The 12834-nt window shown below is 36.3% G+C and overlaps 1 protein-coding gene across 2 annotated transcripts in view; it reads left to right on the forward strand.

The window, feature by feature from the left end:
* LOC125672892 (uncharacterized) overlaps positions 1–11336 on the forward strand; it is a 117198-nt gene extending 105862 nt beyond the window's left edge. The window contains exons 21-24 of one of the 2 annotated variants that reach the window (XM_056143220.1): positions 5150–5246; positions 5442–5555; positions 10696–10820; positions 10928–11336. In XM_056143220.1, coding sequence (XP_055999195.1) covers positions 5150–5193 — 44 coding nt within the window. In that variant the 3' untranslated portion in view covers positions 5194–5246; positions 5442–5555; positions 10696–10820; positions 10928–11336. Of the gene's footprint in view, positions 1–785; positions 1228–1490; positions 4354–5149; positions 5247–5441; positions 5556–10695; positions 10821–10927 lie in introns of those variants that run through there. The other variant, XM_056143219.1, reaches the window with a different exon arrangement.
* The last annotated feature ends 1498 nt before the right edge of the window (positions 11337–12834 follow it).

Below are 12834 nucleotides of genomic sequence, written 5' to 3' on the forward strand. Positions count from 1 at the left end.
AAAATCTGATGGTGGGATGTTAAAATGAAGTGCCTTTAGTTGAGAACGGAACAGTAACAGAACTGTTCATTTGGTGTATAACTGTAGTGCGTTTCTGGGTCTGTGTCCCATAGTTAATGTTTCTATTCAGAAACTAGTCACTAATATTTGTATGTTATGTCTCCCCTTTTCCAGGGGGAAACATTTTATTTTTGTACTCTCCGTCCATCTAATCTGTCTATCACAAAATCTTGAGAAAGACTTGAAACTTTGTACAATGCTTCATTGCCAGTTGTAGATGTGCATATTTTCGGAACAGGTGGATCCAATTATTTCCCTAAAAATTATAGTGGATCTAATAGGGGTGGGGGCTGTTAAAATAGCTTTTGAACGCTTCTCCTCCTATATGGCTTATTCGTTAGACTTGAAACTTTTTATGATACTTCAGTACCATTTGCAACTGTTCATATTGTGGGGACAGGAGGATCCAATGATTTTACTTAAAGTTATAGTGGATCTTAGGGGTGAAGCATGTATAATAGTTTGTGAATGCTTCTCCTATATGGCTTATTGGAGTTTATATATGTCTATGTTCCTGCTCATGCTTTCTCCTCCATACCATGCAGTACATTAAAGGGAGGAGGTTACATTTGGAGCACTTAAAATGTGGGTAGCTGGGCCGACACATTTATTTTTCATAAAAACAATCTCTAATTATCATATGTTATAAATTTATATCTTTTTCTATGTGTATTAGGTTTGTTGAATTTAAAAAAACCAAACTATCATTCTTTGTATTTCAACAGTGACAAAGAGAATAGAGAATTTCATAAAGAAGTATCCAGATGTTCTGAAGGAATATCCTCAAATAGCAAAAGTTAACAAAATTCGTACAAAAATAATAAATAAAAGAAGACAGGCAAGAACAGTTTACCAGAAAAACATGGAATCCTTGCTTGTGTAATTAAAGGAAAGAAAGACTTCGTCCACCTTACAAGGGTATGCTAGCTTGATACATTATGTTGAATTCATGTTGGAGTCTTCATGCAAAAAGGACTCCAAGCAAAAGAATTCATACTGGAGTCTTCATGCAGAGGAGTGTATATCACAGTCATCATGCTGAAAAATCATATAGGGGTCATATTAAAGTCCTGCAGAAGAATTCATATTGGAGTCTTCATCCAGAAGAATTCATATTATTGGAGTCTTCATCCTGGAGAATTCATATTGGAGTCTTCATGCAGAGGAGTTTATATCACAGTCATCATGCTTGAAAATCATATAGGGGTCATATTGAAGTCCTGCAGAAGAATTCATATTGGAGTCTTCATCCAGAAGAATTCATATTATTGGAGTCTTCATCCTGGAGAATTCATATTGGAGTCTTCATGCAGAGGAGTGTATATCACAGTCAATGCTGAAAAATCATATAGGGGTCATATTAAAGTCCTGCAGAAGAATTCATATTGGAGTCTTCATCCAGAAGAATTCATATTGGAGTCTTCATGCAGAGGAGTTTATATCGCAGTCATCATGCTTGAAAATCATATAGGGGTCATATTAAAGTCCTGCAGAAGAATTCATATTGGAGTCTTCATCCAGAAGAATTCATATTGGAGTCTTCATGCAGAGGAGTTTGTATCACAGCAGCCATGCTGGAAAATTGTATAGGAGTCATATTAAAGTCCTGCAGAAGAATTCATATTGGAGTCTTCATCCAGAAGAATTCATATTATTGGAGTCTTCATCCTGGAGAATTCATATTGGAGTCTTCATGCAGAGGAGTTTATATCACAGTCATCATGCTTGAAAATCATATAGGGGTCATATTGAAGTCCTGCAGAAGAATTCATATTGGAGTCTTCATCCTGGAGAATTCATACTGGAGTCTTCATGCAGAGGAGTGTATATCACAGTCAATGCTGAAAAATCATATAGGGGTCATATTGAAGTCCTGCAGAAGAATTCATATTGGAGTCTTCATCCAGAAGAATTCATATTGGAGTCTTCATCCTGGAGAATTCATATTGGAGACTTCATCCAGAAGAATTCATATTGGAGTCTTTATGCAGAAAAATTGATATTGGAGTCGTACAAAAATTACAAAGAAGTATTCATATCTGAATCATATTGCAGTCTCAATGAGGAAGAATTCATATTGGATTCTTTCAAGAGATTCTTGCAGGAGAATTCATTGTAGGCTTACCTTGGAAGTGATCAGACATGGTGAGTTACCTTAAGGCCACAGTTTTTTTATTTCTTGGTTTACGGATCCGCCGACCCTAATTCCTGGGGAATCGAAAAAGAAAAGAAAAAATGCAAATTTCTACTTTATTTTAAATCTGCCGATTGTACCCAACATGTCAAACCGAAAATAAAAATAAAATGCATTTTCAATTTTACCAATAGAAAATCGTAAAACGCAAACCTATTGATTTATATTTGGTAATCACTATTCGTTTTGCGAAATATATTCTGTATTTTTAAAAACCATGTAAACGGATATAGCTACGATGACAGTAACAATACCTATATCGTTCTTGTCGATGAAACAGATGTCAGATGGCATTTCATCACGAAAAAAAAAGGAATTGATAGACATAAATATTTCTCATACAATTGGCGGTATTCTTGCTGCTAACATAACACGAAAGGCAGTGCTATTTGGGTGTTTAAAGATGAGAGGAAGGTACAGTTGTTAGCGACTTTACTATAGATAGGATATTCCATCGTTAAAGTGATAATGTCCTACGGACCCGGTTTGAGTGTGGTGAGGGCCTGTACCGAGAAACAGTTAGATTATTCTAACTAATGACTTTATACCACAGCAGTACATGTCAATAAATGTATTTGAATACATGCACGTGCATCTCTGCCGTCAAAAATCCGAACAGGGAATAGAACAGTGTGAGAAATTGTTAGATGCCTATGATATTATAATGAACGCCGGTAAAAAATATGACCAATTCCCAGACTAAACTAATTTTTCGAAAATTAGTATACCTTGTGTTGTGGTGGAAAGAATTTGAGTATCAAATAAAAATGAAAAACAAGAAACATTTCTTTCAAAAAAAGGGCATATCTATGGGAAAAATTTAGTTAAAAATTATTTCATGGGGTATAATCATTCTGAATTTTAAAATGGAATTACTACATAAAATTGTAATAGTGCTTATATATTATGGGTTTTTTTTTCTTTATATCTAAACTTTGTAAATGTAAAATCTTTATTGAGCAATACAACAAAATTACTGAACAACAAAATATAGATACTGGATACCTTACAACATCAAAGAGATATGACCTAGCTTACACATGTTCTACGAAAGTGTAATATAGGTACATGTAATAGTTATACACGGAATTTGAAATAGCATTTTTTTTCAAAATTCATAACATACTAGTCAATCTAAAGATTTTTTTAAACTAATATTTAATACATGTTTTGTTTATTTGTACTCATGAAATGATGTCAATGATTTATTGAAAATAGAACATCGATCATAGATATTAAAAATTTTTATTTATTTTTCTCCCGACCGACCCTAATTTTTTTTTTTAAATCCGTAAACCCAATATATTAAAAAACTGGCCTAAGATATTCACTCCCATTTGTGTTAATAAAATAATCAAAGGTTTTTGACAGACCTGGGCACATTCACTGTACAAGCCAGTAACTGTAGTATGTATTATGGTCATCGAATAATGGCAGCTGACTTGGCTCCAGGATCATGAAACTGTCGTAAAATTATGTAAAAATTTTGACTTTAATAATCAACTTGCACAATAAACGATTTTCACGATAAACAGAAATCTGATAAATGTAAAACATGATACACAATAGACCTGATAAACGCATAACACGATAGAAAATGGAAAACCTGATAAACACAAAACATGATACGATAGGATACATGCACAATATGATATGATACATGCATGATAAAGCAAGATAGAAACGTCAAGAATAACGTTGTGGGCACTGTACCTGGTGCATGTGTTAACAATAAACAGGGTGGCTATATACAGATACATTGAACGTTTCGGCAGTCGCCAACGACTTTTGTGACAGCATGGGATAGACGGAGATTCATTTTTGAATGCTTTTGAAGTGCATTAAAACGATGGATCTTATTTAATGAAACAGTTTAATTTGCTTAATAGTGCTCATTTATTGTTTGAATTAAAGATAATTATTAATAACTTTTTTTTTTATCAGGCGGTGTCCCTAAGACATTGGTATAATGGAAAAAATATTGAGTATTTTGGTGGAAATCTGAATTTAACTCAAAACACGTTAGAAACACACACCACACACACACACACCGGTTGATCCAGTTTGCCTCCCAATTGTCAAATACTTGACGATGCCCCTGCGTTAAACAATATACAAACGATGAATCAATCTTCTGAATATGCATTAGAAATTGCAAAGTTCGTAATCACCAACTTAAAACCAAATAATTACGGTTATCACATTGAAATAATGTAGTATAATATACTCTTATTAGAATGTGACCTCCTAGTCACTGTTACCTTATAAACTAACCACTCACAAATTAGCAGTAAGCCAGGCTAACTTTTCGGGCAGCCGAGCGTTTAATTAAAAAACAAAACTATACAATGATTATAAATCATAGCAAATGCTATATTTCATGAAATGAAATACCGCTTAATAATCATTTAGCGTTTACCCTCTTCAAAAACATTACTAACCGCCCAGAAAAAACCTGCATAGATAAAAAAAGGATTATGAAGAAACTATGGCAATCTGTGTCCACTAGCCGGTGTTATTAATGTCTAGAGAGTGAATACTGGACATGTATTCTTTAGCTGTAAATTTATTAATACTATTTAATAAATTGTTGAAAATAAGGTGTGTCTGACACCGTGAAAGCGCTGACTTAGAATGACTATTGTTAACCTACTCTACCTTGATATCTCCATAACTCTATCTGATTGGTTGTCCTATGACCACCCTGCATATCATTACGCCAATACATTCGAACACGCTTCTATCATACAATGTTTTCCCGCTATTATGCGAAACGCGGGAAAACTTGATTACATGTTGCACTGCCTCATTACTACACGTGATAATTTAACAGTTTTTTTTACAAGTTGGACAAAATTTGTTGAAACTTAAAATGCATATTCATTATCTTTAAAGATCTGACGATGAAGAACAGCAGAGCTCTGATTGGGTACATCTAGTCCACTAAAAAGAAATAGTTCATTTTCATTTCACATATGCAGACCAAAAGAATGTATGTATTATTTACTATATGTACAATATCTATTATTAATTTGATATTTCTTGGAATGTATGATAAAGTTGTGTGTAATTATATCTCCCCTCTTCCAAGGGGAGACATATTGTTTTTGTGCTTTCTGTCTGTCTGTCTGTCACAAAATTTTGTGAATGCTTTACCTCCTATATGACTTAATATTTACATTTACAGCTGTTTACAACTGTTTTCTACATAACACTATTACGAGCAATACGTATTTATCTCTGCATAAATCCACTACGGGGTCAACAGAGTGACGGCTGTGCGTATGAACATTTGTTAAAAGTAGGTAACAGGTACTATTTTTACTAAGGCAATGCACATCTAGCAATCGCTCTCACTTACTACAGAAAACTATCAATAGATGAAATCAACATCACAAAATGTATTTACTGTTTTATTTGTATTCCAAGCAGTGGATTTTCATCCATAATTAATAAAAGCATTTCTGTAAACAATATTTTACTATTGTATGTCTAAAATTTCGTCTGTTACAACTTCACCCTGGTCATCGGTGATGCGGAATTGTACCTACTGCTAGACGATGACATTAGGCTTTAGCAAAAAGGTTCCATTCACAGGATGTATGACCGATAAGTCGTCAAAGTGCATTAAGACCTACACACCACACTGCTTCCGTGCCACAGCAGCCATAGGTGATTGATGTCGGTTTCCAAGTTTATGTCGGGACATCAAAGCGAGGCGTAGTTAAAAACCTATTACAGAAATTTATCGAGTCAAAAGAGGCGTTCAGTGAGCTCATGTTTGTCAACAATTACATATCCAAGTCCAAACCGTCCCTTACCTTCATGCACTTCCACATTCTCTGCGATGTTCAGTTCTTTCCGGAGATTCATTTGAGCTGCGTCCTCTGTCCTGTCTATAAATGATTTGCCTACACCTGACCACTGCCGCCCTGTTCTTCATGTTCCTCCATCTCAGTCTTCTGTTAACTCCGTAATATCCACAGAATATCTTTCAAAGTCGGTCTTCAACATCTTCACTTTTCAAAAGTGAAAGCGCATCACAACTTTAAGTGTAACATTGCGCACCCCCGTTTAAATCATAATTCCCCCCACCCCCTAAAATTAGACATATGGAAGAGTTTTCCATTATATACTCCCGAGTTAATGTATAAGTATATGTTGATATACTTGCTTTCTAGCGTCTTAATAATTAAAACAGTTCATCATTTTATGGAACTTTGTTTTGTGTTGTTGTCATTTTGAAAATCTATGACGCTTCGTTGTGGACGTCAACAATTTGAAATGTATGGAAACGTGTTGTTAACATAATTCAGCAATGTTACCGACCAAAAATGTAAATATAAGTAATAAGGTATCATTTTAAAATATTTATCGGGATATAGATACGGGTTGGTACATGATCAAATTTTCCATAAAGCCAAAGGGCTTTATGGAATTTGATCACGTGACCAACCCGTATTTATATCCCAATAAATATTTTAAAATGATACCTTATTTCTTAATGAAATAGACTTGAGACTTAATTTGTACAATGCCTCATTGCCATAATATAGATATGCATATTGTTGGGACGGGAGGATCCGATTATTTTCCTAAAAGTTGTAGTGGATCTAAAAGAGGGTGGAGGATGTAAAATAGCTTGTGAACAATTCTCTTTGAGATTTGAAACTTGGTACAATGTTTCATTGCCATTTGCAGATGTGCATATTGTCAGAACAGGAGGATCCAATTAGTTTCCTAAAAGTTTTTAGTGGATCTAACTTCTAAGTGGGGTGGAGTATTTTAAAATAGCTTGTGAACGCTTTTCTTGTATGACGTATTTTTCTTAGTTCCTTCCCTCCTCCTGGAGAATAGAGCCTCTAACACACATTTTCCAGTTTGTCCTGTCTTGTGCAGCTCTTGCTGTTTCAGTCCAGTTTGCAAACCCTATCTGCTCTTTTTCTCTTTCCACCATTCTTTTCCACGTTTCCTTTCGCCGACCTCTTTTCCTTCTACCTTCAGGTGTCCATGTTAATACTACTCTGCAGTTGTTATGTGCATCTTTTCTCAAAACATCGCAATCCAGGTCCATCTTCTTACTCTCACTAAGACACTGATCTTATCCATCTCTGCTCTTTTCCTAAGATTGATGTTATTGATCTTCGCCAGCCAATATATTGTATATATCCCGCATAAATGGAGGAATACGTCTAATCTTTTTTCATCTCTCTTTGTAATCTTCCATGTCTCTGACCCATATGATAAGACTGATACAACATTTGATCTAAATATTTTCAATTTGGTCTTTCTTCCAAGGTGGCTGTCTCTCCAGATTTTGCTAAGCTTGTTAAACGCAATCCTGGCAAGCCCTATTTTCTCCTTTTCATGTCCTCTGTAGCCCCACCACTTGTGCTGACCGTTGCACCGAGATATATGAATCTATCAACTTCTTCCAGATCTTCCCCATTCATAGTGACTGGTGCGCTTGATGTTGGTTTTATCCTCATCACTTTTGTTTTATGGGTCTTGATCTTAAGTCGAGTACTTTCTGCTATTTCATTAACACTGTCAGTCTTTTTCTGCTGTAGCTTTTCAAATAACCCAGCTTTTCTCATAATACCAATCTATTATCAGGAGAAATAGGAATCCTGACATGTTGCACCCTTGTTTTACTCCTGACTTTACTTGAAACCACTCTGTTATTCCATTCCCGGTTCGCACAGCACATTCACTCTGACTATACATGGCTTTGATAATTCTTATTTGATGGAATTCCATAACTTATCATGATCTTCCATAGTGTATCCTTATGTACACTGTCGAAGGCTTTTTCAAAGTCTACAAAGCAAAGGTAGAGGTTGCTGTTCCACTCTATTGCTTGTTCAACAATGTTACAGAGAATGAAAATCTGTTCCATTGTACTTATTCTAGCCCTGAATCCAGCCTGTTCTTCACTCAGCATGCTGTTTACTTCCTGAGCTATCCTCTTGATGATGATGCTACCCAACACTTTGGATTCTGTTGTTAAAAGTGTGATTCCTTTCCAGTTTCCACATGATATTAGATCTCCTTTCTTAGGCAACTTTATAATGATTCCCTTCTTTCAGTCATTGGGGACTTCCTCTGTATCCCATATTGATATGAATATATACAGCATATGTTTGCGGTAATGTTGGTGTCAACTTTAAGTAGTTCTGCTGGAATGTTATCAATTCCTGGTGCCTTTCCATTCTTCATTTCTTTCAATTTGCTCTTTATCTCTTCCCTGCTGATGGTGTCTTTGTTGATGTCAAGTTCTTCATGCATCTCGTTCACATTTGCTATGATTGGAGAGTCATCTCAGTTTAATATCTCTGTAAAATGTTCTTTCCATCGTCTGTTGATGTCATGTTCATTGCTGAGTAACTCTCCATTTTTACTTTTCACAATTTCCATGGTGCGAGAGGGTTTGTTGCACATCTGCTTAGTGATGTCATATACCTGGTTCATCTGTCCACTGTCGGCAGCTCTTTCTGCTAGTTCATTGATGAACTGATGCCTATTATTCCTTATACTCCTTTTCACCTCTTTGTCTTTCTGTCGGTATTTCTCTCTGACTTTTGCCTAAACTCTCTCTGACCTGGAGCCTTCTAATTTGCACTTTAACTTTCTTCTTTCCTCCACTTTTGTCCAGCTCTCACCACTTATCCAGCTCTTACTTTTCCCTGTTCTGTACCCCAGAACTTTACTAGCTGATTCGGTATATGCTTTCTTAATCTTGTCCCACTTTTCCTCAATTCCATCGTACACCTCTAGATCTTGTAGTGCACTGAATTTGTTTTTCAACTCGATGGTAAATCTGCATCTGTTGTCTGATATTTTAAGTTTGCATGTTTCAAATCTTCTTGTCTTTGCTTCCTGCGTTAGACATGACGTCTTCAGGCTAAAGCCGAGAGGAGACCGACAAGTTTATTATCTACCCCGAAGAATTCATTGAAGGTAGGGTGCTGGAATGTCCGCATGATGTATCAGACGGGACGAACTGCCCAGGTAATTAATGAAATGAAGAAGTATAATATCGACATACTAGGAACAAGCGAGTGTAGATGGACGGAGATAGGGAAGATGAAGTTAACATCAGGAGAGACAATATTGTACTTTGGAAGGAGCAATGGAAATCATAGGAATGGTGTAGCAATAATACTATCCAAAGATGCAACAAAATGCCTGGATGAATGGACTCCAGTAAATGACCATATAATAACTGCATGATTCTGGTCAAAGTACATCAAAACAACAGTTATATAAGTGTACTCACCAACAAACGAGGCAGACACAGAAGACAAGGACATTTTCTTTGAACAACACCGAAACATGACCTACTAGTCTTACTTGGAGACTGGAATGCCAAGATAGGAGCCATGCAGGATGGTGAGGAAGGGACAGTAAGAGGGCATGGGGCAACATGTGAGAGAAACGACAATGGTGATAGATTTGTAGACATCTGCGGCACCAACAACATGGTCACCACACCACAATGTTCTCACATAAGGAGATACACAAGCTGTCTTGGACATCTCCAGATGGAAAGTATCAAAACCAGATAGATCATGTAGCCATCAACTCCAAGTTTAAAAGATAATTGCAAGATGTTAGAGTATATTGAGGGGCAGATGTTGGAAATGACCACCAACTTGTCATTGCAAAAATTTAACTTCACTAAACATATGGCGTATCGATAGACTTAAAACTTTGTGCAATACTTCAATGCCATTTGCAGATAAACATATTGTAGGAACAGGAGGATCCAATTGTTATCCTTTAAGTTATATTGGATATGAGGGGTGGAGGGTGTAAAATAGTTTGTGAACACTTCTCCTATATGGCTTATTAGAGTTGATTATGTCAATGTTCCTGGTCATGCTTTCTCCTCCATACCACCGCCGCGGTGGCCGAGGGGTTAGAGCGTTCACCCCGTATGAGGAAGGCCTGGGGTTCGAATCCCGGCCGCGACACACCTAAGTCGTTAAAACAGGTAGTGACAGTTCCATCGCCAAACGCTCGGCATCAGGTGTGAATGTCACGGGTCCTCGGAGATGACCTTAAAAATGGATGACCCGTGTCACAGTAGGTGTGGCACGCTAAAGAACCCTCACTGACTGCTCAATGGCCGTAAGCGTCGAGCATAGGCCTAAATTTGAAGCCCTTCACTGGTCTTGGTGACGTCTCCATATGAGTGAAAAATTCTCAAGTGAAACGTTAAGAAAGATACAATCAATCAATCAATCCTCCATACCATGTAATACATTAAGGGGAGGAGGTTTCATTTGGAGCCTTCTGATTTGGGGAGCTGAGATCGAGACATTTGTTTTTGATAAAAACAATCTTTAGTTAAAATATGAATGGATGCAAAAGAAACAGATTATTGAGAGAAATAATTTTATATTGTTTTGTTGAAAAGCATTTATTGTGTTTTGTAGACCCTCAAATTGATGTTTCTGCATGTTCATATTGCCAAAGAAATATTTGAAGCAAGGAGGAGTGTTTCAGGGTAGAGATTCCTGTTCTTGGAGTTGGATAAAGAGATTCCTCTTCATTTCTCACAGTAAGCTTTATTTTCATTTCGATTTCTTGTACACTAGACTGGAGGAAAATATATATATATATATACATTTATAACATACATTATAAATGAATTCTATTTTTCCCCAGTGTAGCTTAAACTTCGAAGGGCCTTTGAGTGCAAAGTATGCAGTGACTTTGAGGCAAGGGCCTAGGACAGAGGTCGAGGCAGAGTTTTTGTTAAAGAAAGTTAATATACAAAACGCTTTGCCTTACTAAGTGATGTATTTTTGTTAGTATTAAAGACACAGAATCTAAGTGTTTCACTTGAATGAAATTAATTCAAGTTTGTGGAACCATCCCTTTGTCCCTATGCAATGTTAAATTGTTGTTCTGTTTGAAATACATGTATAGTCATTAGTGTAAAAGTACATTGTATTTGATTTGTTTTAGAGCAGTAATCATCATTTGAATTTATCAATTGTGTCCGTATCTTTAGAAATTGTTGGAATAGTTTGTAAACAGTTTATTGCTATTGGCATAATGTGATTAGGAAAAATAATGTTGGTATTGTATCATTGTGTATTACCATATGCCTAAAAGAAAATGCAATTGCTTGCTACTTGTAGATTAAGAATATCAATTGTTTATGAAAAGGTGAAGATAATGAACAGTGATAAATTTTATAGCTCCTATAAGGAATGCAAAATTAAGAGTTGGGTAAACATAGATCCCTGGATATACCAGAGGTGGGAACAGATGCCTAGGAGTAAGCATTGCCTGTTGACTGATTATGCCTGTAGTAATTGCATGTTCTTTTTGCATTTTTCCTCTTGGCTTAATAAGGAAACTATGAAGCCATATGGCTATTCAAAATTACTGGTCAGGGTGGTATATTAACTTCATTTCCTTTTTAGCTTACCTGAGCTGAAAGCTCAAGTGAGCCTTTCTGATCGCCTGTTGTCTATCATCTGTCCATCCGTCCTTCTGTAATTTTTTTTACATTTTCGACTTCTTCATCCTTGGGTGAAGGGTTTTTAAGAATGTTCAAATGAAGGGCCATGCCCCCTTAAAAGGGGAGATAATCTTCATCACAAAAACCATTTGGCCAGGAAAGTACAAATTTACATGACAGCTTCCAGACAAGTGCAGGCTCAAGTTGGCTCAAACCATGACCCCTGGGGGGGGGGGGGGGGGGGGGGGGGGGGGGGGGCAATAGTTGATCAAAGTTTTACAAACAAATATATAGGAAAAATCTTCTCAAGAACCACTTGGCCAGGAAAGTGCAAATTTACATGACAGCTTCCTGATATAGTGCAGATTCAAGTTTGTTTAAATCATGACCCCCAGGGGTAGGATGGAGCCACAATAGGGGATCAAATTTTTACTTACAAATATACAGAGAAAATCTTTGAAAATCTTTTTCTCAAAAACCATTGGGTCAGACATTTACATGAAGCTTCCTGTCAGTGCAGATTCAAGTTTGTAAAAATCATGGCGCCCAGAGATAGTTTGGGGCCACAATAGAGATCAAAATTTTACATGCGAATATATAGGGAAGTTCTTTACATATGGGCCAAGGTGACTCAGGTGAATGATGTGTTCCATAGGCCTCTTTATTTTTCCTTTTCTTTTTTTAAATGATAAGTAAAAGTCAATTTTATAGAATTGTTTGTTGCTTTCATCAACTACCAATAAATGGAACTTTTTGAAATTCTTGATAACTTCCATACCAATTCTTTTCAAATTTAGTATGAAGCATCATTGGAACAAGGCTGACATAAATAGTAAATTTCAGGATTCCTGCACCCCTTGGGCCTTAGGGGTGGACAAAGCATTTGTTCTGTGTTTGATAATGGATATTTTCATATAATAGTGCAACCATTAATTTTAATGTCCTTGCTTCACTGCTAAAAGCACTAAAATATGAATTCAACACAAACTTAGTACGTTCATGACCTTGGGAGTTTGTACTTTGGCTGGATTGGTGTACTCTGACATACCTCAGGGCTAAAAGTAGGTCAAACCACTCTTTTGGGTCACTTCAGAAACTCAGC

Source organism: Ostrea edulis, chromosome 7 (assembly GCF_947568905.1).
Source record: "Ostrea edulis chromosome 7, xbOstEdul1.1, whole genome shotgun sequence".
In the NCBI taxonomy this organism is placed as follows: domain Eukaryota; kingdom Metazoa; phylum Mollusca; class Bivalvia; order Ostreida; family Ostreidae; genus Ostrea; species Ostrea edulis.